General features: G+C 43.9%; 1 protein-coding gene across 1 annotated transcript in view; it reads left to right on the top strand.

Moving 5' to 3' along the window:
* Positions 1-20,785, top strand: part of mast3b (microtubule associated serine/threonine kinase 3b) — a gene marked incomplete at both ends in the record, with an annotated part of 76,937 nt that overhangs the window by 45,310 nt on the left and 10,842 nt on the right. The window contains 12 exons of the mRNA XM_083647415.1: positions 69-144; positions 2,000-2,209; positions 10,154-10,255; positions 10,936-11,068; positions 11,754-11,821; positions 14,437-14,528; positions 14,914-15,122; positions 15,374-15,512; positions 15,776-15,908; positions 16,139-16,304; positions 19,740-19,841; positions 20,345-20,467. Of these exons, the coding sequence (XP_083503541.1) occupies positions 69-144; positions 2,000-2,209; positions 10,154-10,255; positions 10,936-11,068; positions 11,754-11,821; positions 14,437-14,528; positions 14,914-15,122; positions 15,374-15,512; positions 15,776-15,908; positions 16,139-16,304; positions 19,740-19,841; positions 20,345-20,467 (1,553 nt within the window). The remainder of the gene's footprint in view (positions 1-68; positions 145-1,999; positions 2,210-10,153; positions 10,256-10,935; positions 11,069-11,753; positions 11,822-14,436; positions 14,529-14,913; positions 15,123-15,373; positions 15,513-15,775; positions 15,909-16,138; positions 16,305-19,739; positions 19,842-20,344; positions 20,468-20,785) is intronic.

The raw sequence follows: 20,785 nt of genomic DNA, 5'->3' as shown, positions 1-20,785 counted from the left end.
TGATAAATGTCACATGCCTTTTAATTGCCAATCAAAACCTACTAACCGGTGCGTTGTCTGTACTGCAGCCCCGGGCGAGCCAGCACCTCCTTTGATAAGGAGATCGTCATGATGAACCACGTTTACCGGGAACGCTTCCCTAAGGTACGTACCGCTCACTTAGACTCACTTTGAGAATTTGTACACCAATATGGCTTTCCTCAAATGTTCATCCATCTGAAACACACAACCTTAGTATACTTAAGCATAGGCGAGCCTCACAAGCCTTTCCTCATTATACAAATATGACACACATTCTGTTTGGTTCTGCGGATCCGTCAACAAAGTCCACGGGCCAATCAGGGAGCCGCCTCGTAGTTGACAACATAACCGGCCAATAAGCGATTCCGCTGGCAAAACAGTCATGGCGGCTCCCCATGAAACGAGTGGGAACGTTAATGTTCGTAGAGTAAACACAGCCATAAGTGCAGTTATTACAGAAATAGACTCGATAACAACAATTAAACAAGAACAAGAGTATGCACCAGCAGATCTTCTCGACCAAAGACGTTTTTGCAGTTCTTCCAAGTGGATTTGGATTTGACTGGATCTTGACGCTGATTGGCTGAAGGAGTTGTCGGTCAAGGCAAGTAGTCCCACCGACTGAAATCACTGTGGAGTCTGATACGTAGAGCGAAACAGGATGTGACATCACTTTATCAGGATTGTCTCTTAACCAGGCTATGTCTTTATGTATGAGGGGCTCATCTTAACCCATTGATGCGTGATTTCTAACCCCACATAGGATAAGCAATAACCACGCCCTGTGGCGCTGGGATTGGCCAGGAGCATTGAAGCTTGGGACTTAAAGCACCTGGGGTTTTTCATCTTTTAAAATAAAGATGTTTAAAAAACTATTGCTTGTTACATTTTCAGTGCTGTACCTTTTCTCTGGGTAAGAATTGAGCTTGAAATGAACGATATGATACATTATATTATATGAGCTATGAACGTGAACACAACACCGTTTATATTATTGCATGTTTTTGTAGATTGTGTACATTGTGTAGATTACAATTATTATACTTATTATTATTACTATGCTAAGGAAGGTAGGTGACCATAATTCATTTCAATGTCCGCTCTCGAAATCGCTGTCCGTTTTCAAGAGCTATTCAGTTGGTTCATGAAATCGCTGGGCTGCGTGCCCTCCAGTGTTGCTCCTGGCCAATCCTGGCGCCACAGGGCGTGGTTATTGCTTATCCTATGTGGGGTTAGAAATCACGCCCCATTGATACCTGATGCAGCACTTGTGTGTGTATCCCTTTAAGACCGCGAACCGCGTCACGTGGTTTGCGGTCTTAAAGGGATACACACACAAATGAGGGATATACACGCAAATGCTGCATCAGGTATCAATGGAACAGGGTATTACGTAAACAGGAACAAAACTGAGGTCCATGCAATTTTCTATTCAACCGAAGCCCTGATGCCTAAACTTGCGGGGCAGCTGGATTGGTGCGAGATCGTGATGTCACACGGTCACATGACAAATCTATCTTGCCATGCTCCAATCTATTCGATCTGCACCAATCCGCATCCTGAGGCAGCTACGGGCGGGCGGGCTTTACCCAATCACCTGCCAGGTATTTTCTGTAAGTGCCTGGCCTGCCCTTTGAAACGCTTTCCACGATGACTTGTTCCCAGATGGTTATGAAAACAAACTATCTGGCAGTGTCAGGTTACTGATGCCTGCTAGGTCAGCTAGACCAGCAACTGAGTTAGATCATGTATTTGGCCTGGAGCACCTGAGCATAGCAGTGGAGCGCGTGGTGATCTTTCAACAGGTGCTACAGAGCAGCAGACATCTTAGTTATTGCTCTTTTAAACGTGTTAACTGTGTCTGTGTGTGTGTGTGTGTGTGTGTGTTTGTGTGTGTGTGTGTGTGTGTGTGTGTGTGTGTGTGTGTGTGTGTGTGTTGTGTGTGTGTGTGTGCGCGCGCGCGTGTGTGCGCGCACAGGCCACAGCCCAGATGGAGGAGCGCTTGTTGGACATGGTGACCCTCTGTTCTCCGGACAGCTCCCTCCCACTAGCGGATGGCGTCCTGGGCTTCGTGCAGCACCAGTTGGCCGAGCTGGTGCGAGACTGCCTGGACAAGTCCCAGAAAGGCCTGGTCACCTCCCGCTACTTCGCCCAGCTGCAGGAGAAGTTGGAGAAGCTGCTGCACGAGGTGGGGAATTACCATCATGTAAAGAAAAACAAAAAAACCTATTGCCATTATATTGACAGATATTGCGATTGTGATATGCCGTGTTGTTCTAGTCAAGTTCTTGACTCATTTTCACCTTGGATGTTGGAGACCAGGATGCGGACTTGTTATCGGATAAAGACTGTTTTTTTTGTTAGTTTTTTGTAATAGGCCCTAATAATTTGGCATACGATATTGATAGCTATATTAATTCCGTGGCATTATTCAATTTCGTGCAAAGGTCAAACTCAAACTCAGGTAATGGGGACTCGACTGGGACTCTTCTTTGTTGACTTGGACTCTGACTGGAATACTGGGGACTTGAGACTCGACTTGGACTCAAGATATAGTGACTTGACTACAACACTTGTGATGTGCGATCCAATTTTAGTGGGAGTGCTACATTTTACATTTCATTTTCACTGAAAAATATACGACGTGAATTTTACTGGGCTCTGTACCAAACGAGCATATTCCCTTTCGTCTGGATATGGTTTGTAGGCTGGGGCACCATACTGCTTCATTTAATGGTATGCTGTTGTGACACATTTGAGATCAAATTGCAGCTGCTCCTGCGATTTCCATATTGATTCAATTAATTGTGCAGCCATAGTGAAGAGGCTGGCTGACGCCGACCCTCAGAGTTCAGCATCTGGTGTGGTCCGACAGGCCAGCTGATGCGGAAATCATATACAACTGCACGCTTAATTAACTGAAGGGGTTCTGTGTATTACCAGAAAATGCTTCTTTGGGCTTGTACCAGAGCAGCTTTAAGCAGCAGCCAGTGAATGCCTACATGTGTGCGAGTTAAATCAAGAGAATTGATCGAGCCGGGTGAAGCTCGCAATCAGCCACAGCCACACCGATCAATAACCCGTCTCAACGGGTTATTGATCACACGATGGATTCGGTCGTGGCAATCATCAGTGATGGTGAGATAGCCACTGATCACAGATAACATGCTTCTTTTATTGTCTTCTTTTTTTTTTGGTCACAGGTCTTATCTCCGTTATGATAAAATGTTAGTTTATATGGCAACCTCTTCCCCTTCTCCTCTGCATGCTGTCAGACAGAAGGCATGGCCGACTCTTCTCCTCTGCATGCTGTCAGACAGAAGGCATGGCCGACTCTTCTCCTCTGCATGCTGTCAGACAGAAGGCATGGCCGACTCTTCTCCTCTGCATGCTGTCAGACAGAAGGCATGGCTGACTCTTCTCCTCTGCATGCTGTCAGACAGAAGGCATGGCCGACCCTTCTCCTCTGCATGCTGTCAGACAGAAGGCATGGCCGACTCTTCTCCTCTGCATGCTGTCAGACAGAAGGCATGGCCGACTCTTCTCCTCTGCATGCTGTCAGACAGAAGGCATGGCTGACTCTTCTCCTCTGCATGCTGTCAGACAGAAGGCATGGCCGACTCTTCTCCTCTGCATGCTGTCAGACAGAAGGCATGGCCGACTCTTCTCCTCTGCATGCTGTCAGACAGAAGGCATGGCTGACTCTTCTCCTCTGCATGCTGTCAGACAGAAGGCATGGCCGACTCTTCTCCTCTGCATGCTGTCAGACAGAAGGCATGGCCGACTCTTCTCCTCTGCATGCTGTCAGACAGAAGGCATGGCTGACTCTTCTCCTCTGCATGCTGTCAGACAGAAGGCATGGCTGACTCTTCTCCTCTGCATGCTGTCAGACAGAAGGCATGGCTGACTCTTCTCCTCTGCATGCTGTCAGACAGAAGGCATGGCCGACCCTTCTCCTCTGCATGCTGTCAGACAGAAGGCATGGCCGACTCTTCTCCTCTGCATGCTGTCAGACAGAAGGCATGGCCGACTCTTCTCCTCTGCATGCTGTCAGACAGAAGGCATGGCTGACTCTTCTCCTCTGCATGCTGTCAGACAGAAGGCATGGCCGACTCTTCTCCTCTGCATGCTGTCAGACAGAAGGCATGGCCGACTCTTCTCCTCTGCATGCTGTCAGACAGAAGGCATGGCCGACTCTTCTCCTCTGCATGCTGTCAGACAGAAGGCATGGCTGACTCTTCTCCTCTGCATGCTGTCAGACAGAAGGCATGGCCGACCCTTCTCCTCTGCATGCTGTCAGACAGAAGGCATGGCCGACTCTTCTCCTCTGCATGCTGTCAGACAGAAGGCATGGCCGACTCTTCTCCTCTGCATGCTGTCAGACAGAAGGCATGGCTGACTCTTCTCCTCTGCATGCTGTCAGACAGAAGGCATGGCCGACTCTTCTCCTCTGCATGCTGTCAGACAGAAGGCATGGCCGACTCTTCTCCTCTGCATGCTGTCAGACAGAAGGCATGGCTGACTCTTCTCCTCTGCATGCTGTCAGACAGAAGGCATGGCCGACTCTTCTCCTCTGCATGCTGTCAGACAGAAGGCATGGCTGACTCTTCTCCTCTGCATGCTGTCAGACAGAAGGCATGGCTGACTCTTCTCCTCTGCATGCTGTCAGACAGAAGGCATGGCCGACTCTTCTCCTCTGCATGCTGTCAGACAGAAGGCATGGCTGACTCTTCTCCTCTGCATGCTGTCAGACAGAAGGCATGGCTGACTCTTCTCCTCTGCATGCTGTCAGACAGAAGGCATGGCCGACTCTTCTCCTCTGCATGCTGTCAGACAGAAGGCATGGCCGACTCTTCTCCTCTGCATGCTGTCAGACAGAAGGCATGGCCGACTCTTCTCCTCTGCATGCTGTCAGACAGAAGGCATGGCTGACTCTTCTCCTCTGCATGCTGTCAGACAGAAGGCATGGCTGACTCTTCTCCTCTGCATGCTGTCAGACAGAAGGCATGGCTGACTCTTCTCCTCTGCATGCTGTCAGACAGAAGGCATGGCCGACCCTTCTCCTCTGCATGCTGTCAGACAGAAGGCATGGCCGACTCTTCTCCTCTGCATGCTGTCAGACAGAAGGCATGGCCGACTCTTCTCCTCTGCATGCTGTCAGACAGAAGGCATGGCTGACTCTTCTCCTCTGCATGCTGTCAGACAGAAGGCATGGCCGACTCTTCTCCTCTGCATGCTGTCAGACAGAAGGCATGGCCGACTCTTCTCCTCTGCATGCTGTCAGACAGAAGGCATGGCCGACTCTTCTCCTCTGCATGCTGTCAGACAGAAGGCATGGCTGACTCTTCTCCTCTGCATGCTGTCAGACAGAAGGCATGGCTGACTCTTCTCCTCTGCATGCTGTCAGACAGAAGGCATGGCTGACTCTTCTCCTCTGCATGCTGTCAGACAGAAGGCATGGCCGACTCGCCGAGCCAAACGCACACTGTTCTCCCAAAGATACTCATTTTGGATTTTTTCATGAATTGTTAAAGTTGCTCTATGTGTTACATTAAACATTTCAGTGATTTAAGCCTGCATTTACACTGCAGGTCTTGATCCTCAGATCCGACTTTTTGCCTATATCCCGTTTTTTTTAACCTTCTGCTTACATCTACTTTCAAAAGTGACCCATATCTGATACCTGTGTGTGTGCTTACACTTGCTTCACTTGAAACACCCTGGTTAGACCCTCTGTCTAACCAGATTGAATGAATGACAGGCATTATGACAGGTAAGCAACACCCCCCTTACCTTACAATTACCATAAGTGTCAGTAATGCAGTAGACCCAATACACAACACATACATGGCTCCTATGCTTTTTTCCTGCTTACACGTTCATGACACATATCAGATATGTGCCACACCCACATGTGAGCAAAAAAATTGGATTTGGGTCACTTGTACCAGACAGTCTAAATGCGGCCCAAATGTCCCATATGGTGTAAAGCAGGACTCTCTTTGCATCTGTGATGATAAAGGAGTTGGATGGTCTATCTAAACATGATCTAAACAAGATGAAAAAGTATCAAAACACACCTAAATGGTCACCACCTAAATCCACACAATCCATATTAGAAACGCCAGCCTCTAAATGAGCCACTTGGACTTCCCTAACTTTGTGGTGTCACAAATGTTCACTCATTATCATTTTTATAAGAAATAATAGACTAACAAAGTGTTTATTTATTTACTTTCAAAAGCGGTTGAGCGGTTGTCATTGTTTATTACCGGCGACTTTCAGAACAGGGGGTTCATTAATATGAATGAGCCTTAAAGACACCCAGTTTGTTCAGTACTTGACATCAGTGAAAATGGAATTTAAAAAAATCAACCCAGGCAGAATGTTCATTCACCATGACTGCCACACCCCTGAAATTCAAGATGATCAATCAGTAAAATAATTCTGTCACAATAATGTAATATTTGTAACCCCTTTAGTAGCTTCAAAGTTAGATTTATTTTTTATTACATACTGCATTCATATCCCTTATCGGTTCATTCCAATGTTTCAATGAAGCTACATCACTCTTATACTGAGTGAAATATTCAAACCAAAGGTGCAATTTTTTTTTATGGATGCCCCAGCTAGATGATGTGTGCATCATCTTATACACATTTCCCTGTAACTCAGCCTGACATGTTTGGTATCTGTGGAAACTTTGGGATCTCGACTCATAATAATAAAATAATTGATTGGATTTATATAGCGCCTTTCTAGATACTCAAAGCGCACAATTAAAAACTTCATAAAAAAGTTCTGTGAGTTTGAACAAAACTTGGCTGAGAGCATGTTTTTGGAACCAATAGAAAGGGATTGGAGTGGTTAAAGAAAATTCTCAAAATGTGTGAAACTGCATTAAGCAAGTGAAAATTACTTATCCTCATTTACAGACTTTTCATATAATTCTAATAATTGCTGTTTGTTTGATGTCATTCGTTCTCCGACACACTAGTTGGGTGACAGCCGCATCATATTTCTCTTCATGCTGAGCCCATCTGCTGGGAACACAGTCTTCTGATATATTTATTTTCAATTTTTCAGTACAAAGTCTTCATGGCTCTGTAATTCTTATTATCTCGGCTTATGTTTGTCACTGTTTCCTCCTGACTGAATCTCGTATGTTATTTTTAAGCCCGTTTTCATGATTTTTTTTAAAATATAAGAACAATTCAAATCAGCTTATAGCATATTGTTAGTTTGATTACATATCTTTGTTATTACATACTTATGATTGTTGCCGACTTATAATATCTTATTTCTAAGCAGCGTTAAGCAGTTTAATACGTATGAACTTCTTTCTTTCTCCTATCTTTCCTCTCTTGCCCATTGGGCTCAGGTTCACTTGTTCTCACAAAGTCATCTGATTCCAAAGCAGCCAATAGCTCCGTAAAGCTTTGGGGTAGAATCTGATTCTGTTGCTGCCGGCCATTTAGACATTATGGCCAGTAGCCTGTACTACGAAGCTAGTTTAATGCCTTATCCGAGTAAGTTTGAGTTTAAACCTGGTTTAGCCGTACTAGAAAGCAAGTTAACTTTCAATCACCATGGCAACTGACGCTGCAAAGCTAACCTGGTCGCGACCAGGTTAGCTTCAGAGGATAAGATCAAAATCCATGACAGACCCATATAATCGGCTCTCTGGAGTCACTCACCGTTCATATAAGATCGCCATATGAAAAATAGATTGCAGTCAACTGAGAATATAACAAGAAAAACATTTGTGGCTCTGTAGGCTACATAATTAAATTAAGCCTACTTACCACTTTATGTCTTAACAGCTCAACTATGCGTGGAGAAATATGATCACTATTAATCACGCAGCGCATATCATAGGCTAAACGGAGCCTCAAATGGAGTGAGGGTGATATTCTCCTACATGCCAGAAAAGCCTATACATATAATATAGATGGGATAAATATGGGATAGCCCCAATACTAAATATGCAGGCTTCTTGCATGTTTCAGCTGGAACTGTGTCCTGTAGGCTGTATGCCAATATATGAGCAAAAATAGGCTAGTTTTTATCAATGAAAAGTATGCCCGCATCGTCTCAATTCAGTCCAGCAGTTTTCTCTTTTATATTAGGATATCATTATTATAGCCTATATATGAATTATTCGATCAGTGCAACCACACACACATAATGAGTGATAGAGATCATTATTCATTGAGCATGCTTTCTAAATCTATGGTCTAAATAGGCTTACAGATTGTGGAAATTTATAGACTGAGATTACACATTTAATGTACATTTACACTCGCACAAAGCTGTAGGAGACAGAAATCGCTGATCAAAGTAAATCAAATGACTGATGTGAATACAAGCGGCAGCTTTAGACAGTCCTTCCCCCAACTATATCCAACGCGGATTTTCATTCTGCCATAGGTTACATTAAATATCCGCTAAAATCTCTGATCCCACTGTGGCTGCGCTTTTTCATTCAATGAGGAAATGGGTGTGGAAATGGGTGTGGGCGTGGATCAACTCAGCTGTTCATAATGTGATTGGCTAGCGCACCTCTTTCGCGTGGACGCGCGCCTGTGCACGAGCGAAAAACGTGCGCGTGCACAGGCAGATCCCAGGTCCACTTACCTAGTAGAAAACCAGCGTCGTAGTATCAGTTAACTAGATAGCTTTGATCCTGTTCAGTCAAACCAGATCAAAGGGACTTATCGCGGATCTGTTAAACTAGCTTCGTAGTACAGGCTCCTGAGGTTGCCCCAGGGCATTTGCCATTGATTTATCACACTCGTCGTCATCTGCCATCCCCTGTTCATCTAGTGGTGGGGTCAGGGTGCTATGGATTATTACATCCCTTCCTCCTTTAATGGTGGAGAAGTAGGTGAATACATTCCCTGACCCTCTAAATGGCTCTATTATATTATTATTGTTGTTGTTGTTGTTGTTGTTGTTGTTGTTGTTGTTGTTGTTGTTGTTGTTATTATTATTATGATTATTATTACCATGTCTGTGTACAAACATTTGGAAAAGCCAGAGCAGATAATAATATATACTGTAAACAACCCCCAAAAAGCTTAAAGACAAAACTTGCTAAACGGCCGGGACAGCAGGGGGAATTGGCCAAGTAAAATTGAGGAGAAATCCGAAAAAAAAACTTGATCAGGAAAAGAAAAGAAAAGCCAGAAGACAAACTGTAAACAAACATAAAGCCACAAACTGTAGCTCGTCAGTGTTCAGTGTTGGCAGGGTTTGTACTGCACCGAGTGCCTGCTACTCTGAAATGTTATTTTTGTTTCCTGTTATGGTATTTGTATCTCATATTTTAATCTTCTGAAGTGTTTTCTCTGCTAGTGTTTTGTTGTGTTTAAGGCGCTATATACAGTAAATAAAGTTACATTACATTATATCATTTAGCAGACACTTTTATCCAAAGCGTCTTACAATATCACATTTTGTCACAGTAGAGAAATCAACTATGCAGCACAGCCTATGACAGCTAAGCCCCCATTCACACAGGACGCCGAAGCAACGCTCAACCGAAGCTGTACCTACGCTGTACCCACAAGTTTCATTTCGGCGTCCTTGTTAACAGGCGAAGCCGTTCACACCACCCGCGCGCGTGCCACGCTGACGCCGTGCCGAAGCCAAACTATGCTTTGGGGCGTGATTTGACAGCTCGCCTGTCCACTGTGTCCAGTGATCACGCAGCTCGCCGATCACAGACCAACAGCAGGTGGCGCTGTGGCTCGAAATGCCAAACTCGAGGTAAACGCGAGTCCACAAACCAATGGATGTCGTCACGGAGGCTAAGACTATTGTATACAGTCTATGTAAGACTATTGTATACAGTCTATGTAAGACTATTGTATACAGTCTATGTAAGACTATTGTATACAGTCTATGTCTATAGACTATGAGTCTATAGAGTCTATGCTCTGGACAGTCTATATACTGCATATACAGTCTATGCTCTGGACCCATTTTCTCAACATCTGTGAAGACTTGTTCTTTCTTGTTTTCATCTCTTGTTTTTGTGTCTGTATCGATGTCCTTTGCTCTCTGGTTTGCACGTTATGAATAAATGTAACTTGAGGTGTTTTTGTCTGGTTTCTCCTCTGTGCTGCAGGCGTACGAGCGCTCAGAGAGCGAGGAGGTGACCGTCATCACCCAGCTGGTGAAGAAGATCCTCATCATCATCTCGCGGCCGGCTCGCCTGCTCGAGTGCCTGGTGAGTCCACCAGCCGCTAAGCTCTCCCTGATGGAAAAGGAGATGAGTTTGGTGCAAACGGACAGATGTGGCCTCACGTCAGAGTAGGACCGAGATGAGATTCTGATCACCTTTATTATTCTTACTTGGACCGTAGAGATTTGTCACTAGAATATGAAGTTGGATCACTTTTGAAGAGAATATATAATACAGATGCTTATTTGACGTGTTCCCTTCACACTGCCTCCGTAGTTTGGAAGGGAGTGGTCTCTTCTTACAGATATATTAATGACAAGAAGTCTTAACATTGATTTGATTTGCTTACCACTTTAAAAGTAACGATTAAGACTTTCATTTAAATTAGGAGGATGGACATTTCATTATACACTTGCTCCTCACATTATATTATTTATTCTCTTTTCTTATACACTGTTATCTCTTTTTATTCGTTTTATTTATGTTATCCTCTATTTCTTATCTAATGTCTTATATGGAACCCTTTGAATATGAGAGGTGTTGCACTGTTCAAATATTGAGTGGCAGTGCATAGATGAATCTGAAAATGTAACTTATATACTTATAGTGAAATTGTTATACTATTATATACTTATAGTGAGATTTGAAACGGGAGTCACAAAGTGAAAATGTGTCATGATCAGATTAGTCTTGACGCTCTAATGAGACCTGGCTGCCACTGACAGGAGTTTGACCCGGAGGAGTTTTACCACCTGCTGGAGGCGGCGGAGGGCCACGCCAAAGTGGGCCAGGGGATCAAGACGGACATCCCTCGCTACATCATCAACCAGCTAGGGCTGACCCGCGACCCTCTGGAAGGTACAGGCCGTCGCTGCAGCAAAGCAGCTCCAATAGAGCACCGCAGGCATGACGTCTTTTTGTAGGCTTCAGTGGAAAAGTCTATGGGCTTTTAGAATGGGAATTTCACTTAAATGCATAAAATAAGGTCTGTGGTTAACAAAGGTTTATGGAAACGCGAACCTGGGTTCTGCATGATAATCTTCACAAACATGAATAACTTTTATGACTTTTGGAACGTAAATGCATTTTTTTTTTTTACACGATTTTTATAAAACGCTTCAAAAGGCATAAAAGTTATTCACGTTTGTGAAGAGTATCATGCAGAACCCAGGTTCGCGTTTCCATAAACTTTTGTTAACCACCGACCTTATTTTATGCATTTAAGTGAAACCCCCATGTTAAATCCCATAGACTTTTCCACTGACGAACCCGGGAAATACTTCCGGACTCATTCTTGCGGCTCTCTATTGTCTCAACTAGAAACTCGTTCACACTGCAGCACAAAGTGTCCCAATTCAGATTTGATTGTCGATATCGAGGTATTCTAAAATTCTAGAATGTAGTGATATTTGATTTTGTCAATATCGCCCATAATAATGTAATATACATTCAAGTTCACAGCACAAGATGCCTAACCATGGAGGAGAGGGCAGGACTCCATGGCATAATGTCTAATATTCTCTCTGTCCCTGGTGTTTCTTAGACATGGTTCATCTTGAACAGTACGACCCCAATCTCTCAGTGTCTGTGGAAGCAGATGCCAATGTGGAGGTAAAACATTCACTGTTATTACTTACTGTACCTGTGGATGCTCACAGTCATTGATATATGAGCAGCAGTGATGGTTTTACAGCAGATTAAAGGAAGAGATCTATTCACCTTATGTTCAGACGCGGGGGTGGGCCAAATTCTTCCGGGTCGTGTCAACACTTCCGGCGGTCACGGCGCGAAATATAAAAACGTCAGAAGAAGAGAGTTGTTTTTGTAGCGGACAGCGCAGGGGGTAAAACAAAGAACGTAGCCTACTACTTTGAGCTCGGTACACAGCAAGCAAGCGGAGTATCCACTGTTAGCCAGGTCAGATAATAAGTTATCGTCGACAATGACGAGCACTTTCTTGTAAAACATATCTGGACTCCAACAAAGAAAGCTTCAGATGGTTTTCTGTACTCCGAGCGCAGCTCGAGCCACTTACGTCTATAAGACCCGCAGACGTTAACGTAATTCCCTGGAATGCGAGAATTAACGAGCCAGTTACATGGCGTTGCATTCTTAGACATTGCTGTTTGCTTTTATGTGGTATGTTACATACAACTGGCTAAATTATTAGTTAATTCATAGTTAGATTTTATTGGAGCAGCGCAGCCATTTTTTTGTTTTTGTTTTTTGTTGCCAGAAGTCTTTCACACGACCACACAAGCGGGTCAAATGGGCGTGGCTACATAAGCTGAATGTGATCTATATGTATATGTATATGTATGAAGTTTATAATTGTAATTGCTTACCTGATCTGTATATCGTTCTATCTAAAGGAACATTTGACAAGTCCTATAAGGGCTGTGGGGCCTGCCTCTGCTCCTTCTAAGAATCCACCATGATCTCATCAAAATTGGTTTCCTTTTGAAAGGCAGAATTGAGGGAGTTCACTCTCCCTAAAGTCATAATTCTGAGCATATGTTTGTCTCACATCGTATACTGGTTGACAGTGTCACCAGGAGGAGAGTGACTACTCGATGCCATGAAGTAGTGGCGCTTGAGTCCATGTTTCCTTTAGGGGGGGTGTAAAAATATCTTTCTATTTTACTTGATCTGATTGGCCTGTTCTTTAATATGAATTGTATCTTTTTAGCTGTCTTTTATCTGCCTTTAATTCATGTGAAACACTTTGAGCTGCATGTTGTGTATAGAGCTGCAACGATTAATCGATTAATCGATTAGTCGATCGACAGAAAATTAATCGACAACTATTTTGATAATCGATTAATCGTTTTGAGTACAATTTTAAGAGAAAAGGTCTAAATTCTCTGATTCCAGCTTCGTAAATGTGAATATTTTCTGGTTTCTTTACTCCTGTATGACAGTAAACTGATATTATCTTTGAGTTGTGGACAAAACAAGACATTTGAGGGCGTCATCTTGGGCTTTGGGAAACAATGATCGTCATTTGCCACCATTTTCTGTCATTTTATAGACCAAACAACTAATCGATTAATCGAGAAAAGAATCGACAGATTAATCGATTATGAAAATAATCGTTAGTTGCAGCCCTAGTTGTGTATGAACAGTGCTACTGTATACAAATAAAGGTTATTTTTATTCTTACAAACGTCACAAATCTGACACAATGGCGTCGGTGCTGATCGCCTCAGCAGAGGATTAGGGCGGGTGTTCTGTATGTTTTCTGGAACCACAGTGACCTATATTAACGCAAAAAGGATATCATGAATATTTCAAATCGGCGTGTTCTTTGTGTGAAGTAGGCGACACCAAGCCAGGCCATGGAGGAGGAGAATGTAATTGCCCTGTAATCCACAACTGCAAACCAAGCGTGTACTTTGTGTAGTAACACACAAATGTTAAGTTATATGGGAGAAATATATGAACCTCATACTATAGTGTATCTGGTCTCCAAATGTATGAAGCAGACTGAAGATATGATAACGTCGCTTATCGCAGTGTGGAAATGTTGGCATCGGTGCTGCTGACACTTCAAATCTGCCACCCGCAGTTTCTTCTGCCAGAAAAAGCATCAAATGATCATCAGTTACTGCTCGCAGTGCAGCCCATTCTCACAAGGAAAACGACCATATTGACAATAAAATGAAGGTGGTTTACGAATGCGATCTCTTGCGGTCGTGTAAGTGCATGCACGCAGTGCATACAGTACGCCAGTCGCTTGGACCTTCCTACCTGAAGTCCACGAAGTGTTCCTGAAAGCTGTCGTTTTGGGAGTCATTGGAAATGGACTTATTCTGTCGTTTCGGTATGAGGACATGTTGCCCAGTGTGTTTCAGCCTCTAACACTTCTACTATTTCTACTATTTTCCACTGAATAGAGTAAGTGTCCTCAGACACTAACCCCGACTCATTACTATTTTCCGCTGAATAGAGTAAGTGTCCTCAGACGCTAACCCTAACCCACTGAATAGAGTAAGTGTCCTCAGACGCTAACCCTAACCCTAACCCACTGAATAGAGTAAGTGTCCTCAGACGCTAACCCTAACCCTAACCCACTGAATAGAGTAAGTGTCCTCAGACGCTAACCCTAACCCTAACCCACTGAATAGAGTAAGTGTCCTCAGACGCTAACCCTAACCCTAACCCACTGAATAGAGTAAGTGTCCTCAGACGCTAACCCCGACTCATTACTATTTTCCACTGAATAGAGTAAGTGTCCTCAGACGCTAACCCCGACTCGAAGGAAACCTCTCGAGAGCCACTTCGAAACCATCAAGCTCATCAGCAATGGGGCGTATGGGTAAGGAGACAAGTCTCTCTTTTTTTTGTTGCTTTTTGTAGTCAATTCAGGCTGTTTTTGATGTAAAATATTATGTATATATTCTCCAAATGACTCTTTGCTATCTGTCTTCATTCCATTATTCTTCTATGTCTTTCACCGACTGTCACAAAAAATAATGGGAGTTAGAAAGTAGAAAAGTGCACCAAGTAGAGTGATAACAAACTCTACATTATAAATCCAATAAGAAACTCCACCTCCAGTCATCCCAACGTTACACCAGGCTCTCTGTTTTATCTTTGTTTTCGCCACTAGTTTGGCCAAGACAAACGTATCTGGGCCTTTACCGGTTACTGTTCGTGTATGAAGGACAGGCCTAACATATAGCTCCTGTGGTCTCTGTCAGTGCCGTCTACCTGGTCCGCCACAAGGAGACTCGCCAGCGCTTCGCCATGAAGAAGATCAACCGGCAGAACCTGGTCCTGAGGAACCAGATCCAGCAGGCATTCGTGGAGCGAGACATCCTCACCTTCGCCGAGAACCCCTTCGTCGTCTCCATGTTCTGCTCCTTTGAGACGCGGCGTCACCTCTGCATGGTGATGGAGTATGTGGAAGGTAACTGAGACTGAGGGACATTTAGACTTTTAGGCATTCAGCTGGCAGTCTTACCCAGGGCATCTTATACCGTGAGTGCAGCAGGAGAATACGTTTAAACTCCTAGATTATCAACATTAAAGGTGATCTTGAACCCTGGTTGTAGCTTGGTTTGTGTATCTGTCTCTATGATAAAAAAAAACCCAAATCAGTGATTGTGTTATCGGTTATAAAAATGGACCTGTAGTTTTATGGCTTGGTGTTTTGACCAGGTGGAGACTGTGCCAACCTGCTGAAGAACATGGGTCCGCTGCCTGTGGAGATGACCCGGCTGTACTTTGCAGAAACGGTCCTGGCCCTGGAGTATCTTCACAACTATGGCATCGTGCACAGGGATCTCAAACCTGACAAGTGAGTACACAAACCACTGCCCACTTCACTCCGCTTCTAGGCTTTTCCCATTGTGTTCTGAAATGTTGGTTAATGTTAGACACATTTGGAGTGCCTTACCAGCAGACGTCCATCTATCATATCCATACAAAAGTGAACTGTGAACAAAATGGATATACTGTATAATAGAAAACCACTGCACCAGTAATGTGCTCAGCATGGTACACACATATTTTGTTGATGATGGAGTTTCAGTCTCATGACCATTTCCTTCCACTCACCAGTTTGTTGATTACGTCCATGGGCCACATCAAGCTGACCGACTTCGGCCTGTCTAAGATCGGCCTGATGAACATGACCACCAACCTGTACGAGGGCCACATGGAGAAAGACACCAGGGAGTTCATCGACAAACAGGTGAGACGCTGTTCTGATTTGACCGACCAGCAAATAATTAAAACCGTTATTGTTTATGATCTTTTCAGTTGAATCATAATGGTGCTGATATGGTGATTTGGAGACACACAATTGTGCTGTTTAAATTGATTACAACATGTACATTGTGTTTTAAAGAGGTATGAAGCAGCAGTGATTCTGAAAGCAGCCTCTGGTGTAATCCAAATGAATGTGTCCTGGTCTGTTGTCAGGTGTGCGGCACTCCGGAGTACATCGCCCCCGAGGTCATCCTGCGGCAGGGCTACGGCAAGCCGGTGGACTGGTGGGCCATGGGGATCATCCTGTACGAGTTCCTGGTAGGCTGTGTGCCATTCTTTGGGGACACACCCGAAGAGCTTTTTGGACAAGTTGTCAGTGGTAAGTACCAACAAATATATTTTCTTAGAAAATGACAAATTATTAAAATGAGATTTCCTATTTTTATTATTTTTAAATGTTTCTTTATCTTGGGTCCTAATTATTATTATTATTATTATTATTGTTATTATTATTATTATTATTACTATTATTACTATTATTATTATTGATGTCAATGACATCATAATGAAACTAACAGACCCGGCCAAAAGCTCATATAGATTCAGCTCCAGTCTACGGCGCCACTGGCGCAGGAGCCTATTTTTGTATGTGAATTGATTCTTTTAAATGTAGGCCTCTTTTATGTTCTTTTTTTATGTCAGTATGTAATGTTTTTCTATGGATCCTCTGTGAACTCCTGAATAAAGATTATATATATATATATATTATTATTATTATTATTATTATTATTATTATTATTATTATTGTTATTGTTATTATTATATCATGCGTTCGGTCAGGTGTGTGTGTAATTGTGTATCTGTCTGCAGCTAATCTTGCATTCTCAGCCTAATATTTTCTGTGCACATTTATGCCTGTATGGTCAACGACCTCTCACGGTTGCGGTGATTCACACATTTTATTGACTGTTTTATACAGTCATCATCAAATATGACTCCGGGGACAGCCGGCCGATATTTCGGGGTCTCCGCTGCAAAGTGGACGTCCCGCCCCTTCCATCATTGTTTGCAGTCCGACAACATCTCATATGCAGCTATTTATTGTGCTTGCTGACAAGCAAGGCACAATCTTGAAATCCCACATACTTATTATTATAGTTGCTATCCACTTTTGTGTCGCGTAATAACTCCCCCAATTTTTGCGCCACATAGACATGCCAGATCTCAAAATGACCGGCTTATTGAGGACATGTATGCTATGACTTTGCTAAGGGTTTGTGAAAGCGGTTTGGCCGCAATTCGCCATTAAGCGCCATTTTTTTCCCCATTGACTTGCATGGGGTTTGGAAAAATCTTGCAAAATCTTGCAGTAAATTAGGTGTAATTCAGAAACCATAACAGCCAGAGCTACGAAACTTGGTAGGGAGGTGCACTGAGGGGTCTTTTACTATCCCCGAAAAAATTGCACCAATTGACCATATGGTGGCGCTATAACAGCCCTCCTTACCTTTTGGTCCATAACTTTTGAACCGTAGGGTTTATCATCAAAATTCTTTTTTCCCTGGATTCCTTGGGTCCTCCCGCATCTACTCAACTAGGCCACGCCCATTTGCGTCTGACTAGATTTTCCGCCATTTTGCATTTTGTCCAAAACAGATTTTTTCCGATTTCTCCTTGAAATTTTGTCCAATCTTCACCAAACCAACGCACACATCACGTGGGGACTGTCCTGCACAACACTGATTTGGAAGTTTTTGAAAAAAATGCACCGTTGCGATATAATCCACTTCCAACTTTCTGTGGGTGGGGCCTATTTCACAAAAATCATCCAATGCTAACCAAACTTGGTACAGGTGTGGAGGGATGTACTCTGAGCCTATATCAGAAGTATTTTGTCATTTAGCCTTTAGGGGGCGCTATAGCAGCATTCAGTGCCTGTCCCTTCGAAATTGTTTTATTTTGAAGGGCGGCAGGAAGTGCGGATTCATTCTCATTATGGCCAGCCTTCCTTCTTGTATGACACTTGACACTTCTGAGTTGATTTCAGAAGAGATAGTGTCATTTGGCGTGTAGGGGGCGCTATTGTTTGCCTATGGGGGGCGCTACAGCAACGTATCTCCGCAACCGTAACTCGTAGAGACTCACGAATGGCGGCGTTGGAATCGGGGTGGAAAATTAAGGGGGGCAACACTCACGGATGGCGGCGTAGGACTCGGGGTGGAAAATTAAGGGGGGCAAGGCCCGGAATATATCTGCCACAAAGTTCGGCGCGTAATAACTCCCACATCTTTCACACGACATAGACATGCCATACCTCAAAATGAGCGGCTCATTGAGGACATGCTCTGACTTGGCAAAGGGTTTTGTCAAGCGGTTTGGCCGCTATTCGCGAGCTAATCTGACGCTTCGGTCATGCTGCTGCATGTGGACAGGTGAAAACTGCTCTGCTCTCCTTTCATAGATGCTCCTGTCACACTCATAGACTCCATCCATCCACCTCCAGCTCACAAGCCATCATCTCGATCTGGGGACGTTAAGTCCAAACTCCTGACCTCCACCGGCCCAGGCTCCACCAGTTTCAAAGCATCACAGCCTCGCTCCTCTGCAAGACTCAAGCCTCTACAAGCTCTCTCTTAATTTGCCATTGAATCCCCTTGTAAATGCTATCTCTCAGTAAAGAACCGGGAATCCTGTCCTGTTGCCATGTCTGCTCATTTGGGGGTTTTGTGTCGGGCCTGAGTCAGGACAAATACACGATATGATGTTGATGATGTATCGATATATCCATGTATATCAATATATCATCCCACTCCTACTAGCAATCAAGAGAAACCCAGTTCAAATGTGAGTTTTATAATCTGTTCACAGGGTTCAGGGGGTTACTTTTAAAAATGAAACCCGATATAATTTCTCCCGCTTCCACTCACAAAGGCCCGCCCATAACTACTTAGTCCCCCTAGCTGCATGGGCAGGGACCTTGCAAGGCAGGCGGTGCATGGCGAGGACTGCAAGCACAATTACATTTTCGGTAGGAAATGTAGACCATCTAGTTATTATTATTATTGGCCGAAATGTCGTCTGGACCTAAAACACCTACAGTACAATCCATCAACTCCAACTCCATTATCGCCTCAATTGGACTGTAAACAATAGCCGCGGTGCACGGAAGCGGAAGTCTTAGTTGGCGTGGGCATCAACTATACAGCGGAAACCCCGAAATACCGGCCGTCTCTTAGTCGTACCGTCATTACAATGACCGTCTAACAGCTGACTCCTTACTCCTCCGACCAGATATAATGGTTGGAAAAGTTACTTACTGTAGTTTGCAAGTTCAGGACAGAAAGTTTTGTTAGCATTTGTGTTGAAGAGCAGTCAGGCTAATTGGCTAACTCTAAGCTAGCAGAGTGGGTGAGTGAGAGTGGCGGAGCGCTGGTGTGGCTGCCGCCTGCCAGCGTCACGGCAGACAGATGTGTGCTGATTGGTGCAGAGCTGGGTGAGCAGTATAAACTGTGAATGGCGCTGTACAGTTATAGCCTGATATTCAAACTGCATTTACAACTGTGGAGTGGGCGTGGCTTCGAAGGTCTGGAGCCAGGCTAGTACAGCTTACGTTTTGAGCCACATTTTGTGATAAAAAAATCAATTATGCATTCCTTCAAGCAAAGATGAGTTCCTGAATGTCGTGTAGATACGCATCGCGGAGCTGGCGGAGATCTGCACTCTGGGTGCACTTTGCTAGTTGCCGTCTGCTATTGGCATTGCTGTTTGGTGTTTGTATTCATGATCCACTGACTGACCCAACTGTGATTTGCAGATGACATCATTTGGCCAGAAGGAGACGATGCGTTACCTGCCGACGCCCAGGACATGATCACCCGCCTGCTGAGGCAGATCCCTCTGGACCGGCTGGGAACAGGTACAGCATGAGAAACACATGGGGATGTGTGATTGATGGTGTCTGATATGGGCTTGAAACCAGTCAAAAAGATTTTCACCAATCCTAAACGTCAAAACCACAAGAAGCCATTTGGTAACATGACAGAAATCAGAACAGCAACTTTATCCTCACACAATAATAATATGAATACACTGTATAAGCACTTACCTAAAAGCAGAGTTTAGTAATAAAATACATTTGAGAAATAACTTAAGTGTGAAATCAAAATGGGAAATAATGGGATAAAACTAAATGAGAGAGAGAGAGAGAGAGAGAGAGAGAGAGAGAGAGAGAGAGAGAGAGAGAGAGAGGAAGCTTGCGACTAGTTTTATTTTTTTTGTAAGTAGTTCTCATCCTAAGCTGAGTGACTGACTGACTGTCCTGACTTTTCCATCTTAGCCGCAGTATAAAAGGTTGGGGACCCCTGTTTTAAATCTTTCAATCTCAATATTTGAGCAGATGTGGAAACTGTCTCTGTATAGGCGGAGCCTCGGAGGTCAAACTCCACCCCTTCTTCCTGGGTCTGGACTGGAACGGACTCCTGCGGCAGAAAGCAGAGTTCATCCCCCAGCTGGAGGCGGAGGACGACACCAGCTACTTCGACAGTACGTCACAGTCTGCACGATGCTTTCATTTTCATTTCTGTCCAACCTTTATTCCTCCATGCAACTGCTTTAAACTAAGAATAACAATGTCCTTATGCTTGAACTATATATCAATTCAGAGAAATGATAAAAGGGAGCTTGGAAGGCCAGATAATAATACAAATTGAAGAGTGTGTCCTTCCTTGTTATAGACACATATATTTGGGTATTCTACTTAGGTTTTGGTGCCCAGGATAACATTATGAAGAATGTTCTTCTAACACTAGCCACCATTTGCAAAACGATTATTAACAGATTCAAACAATTTGAAGGATAATT

The sequence above is a fragment of the Poromitra crassiceps genome, assembly GCF_964638095.1.
Source record: "Poromitra crassiceps genome assembly, chromosome: 12".
Lineage (NCBI taxonomy): Eukaryota > Metazoa > Chordata > Actinopteri > Beryciformes > Melamphaidae > Poromitra > Poromitra crassiceps.
This window is presented reverse-complemented; position numbering and strand designations above follow the sequence as displayed.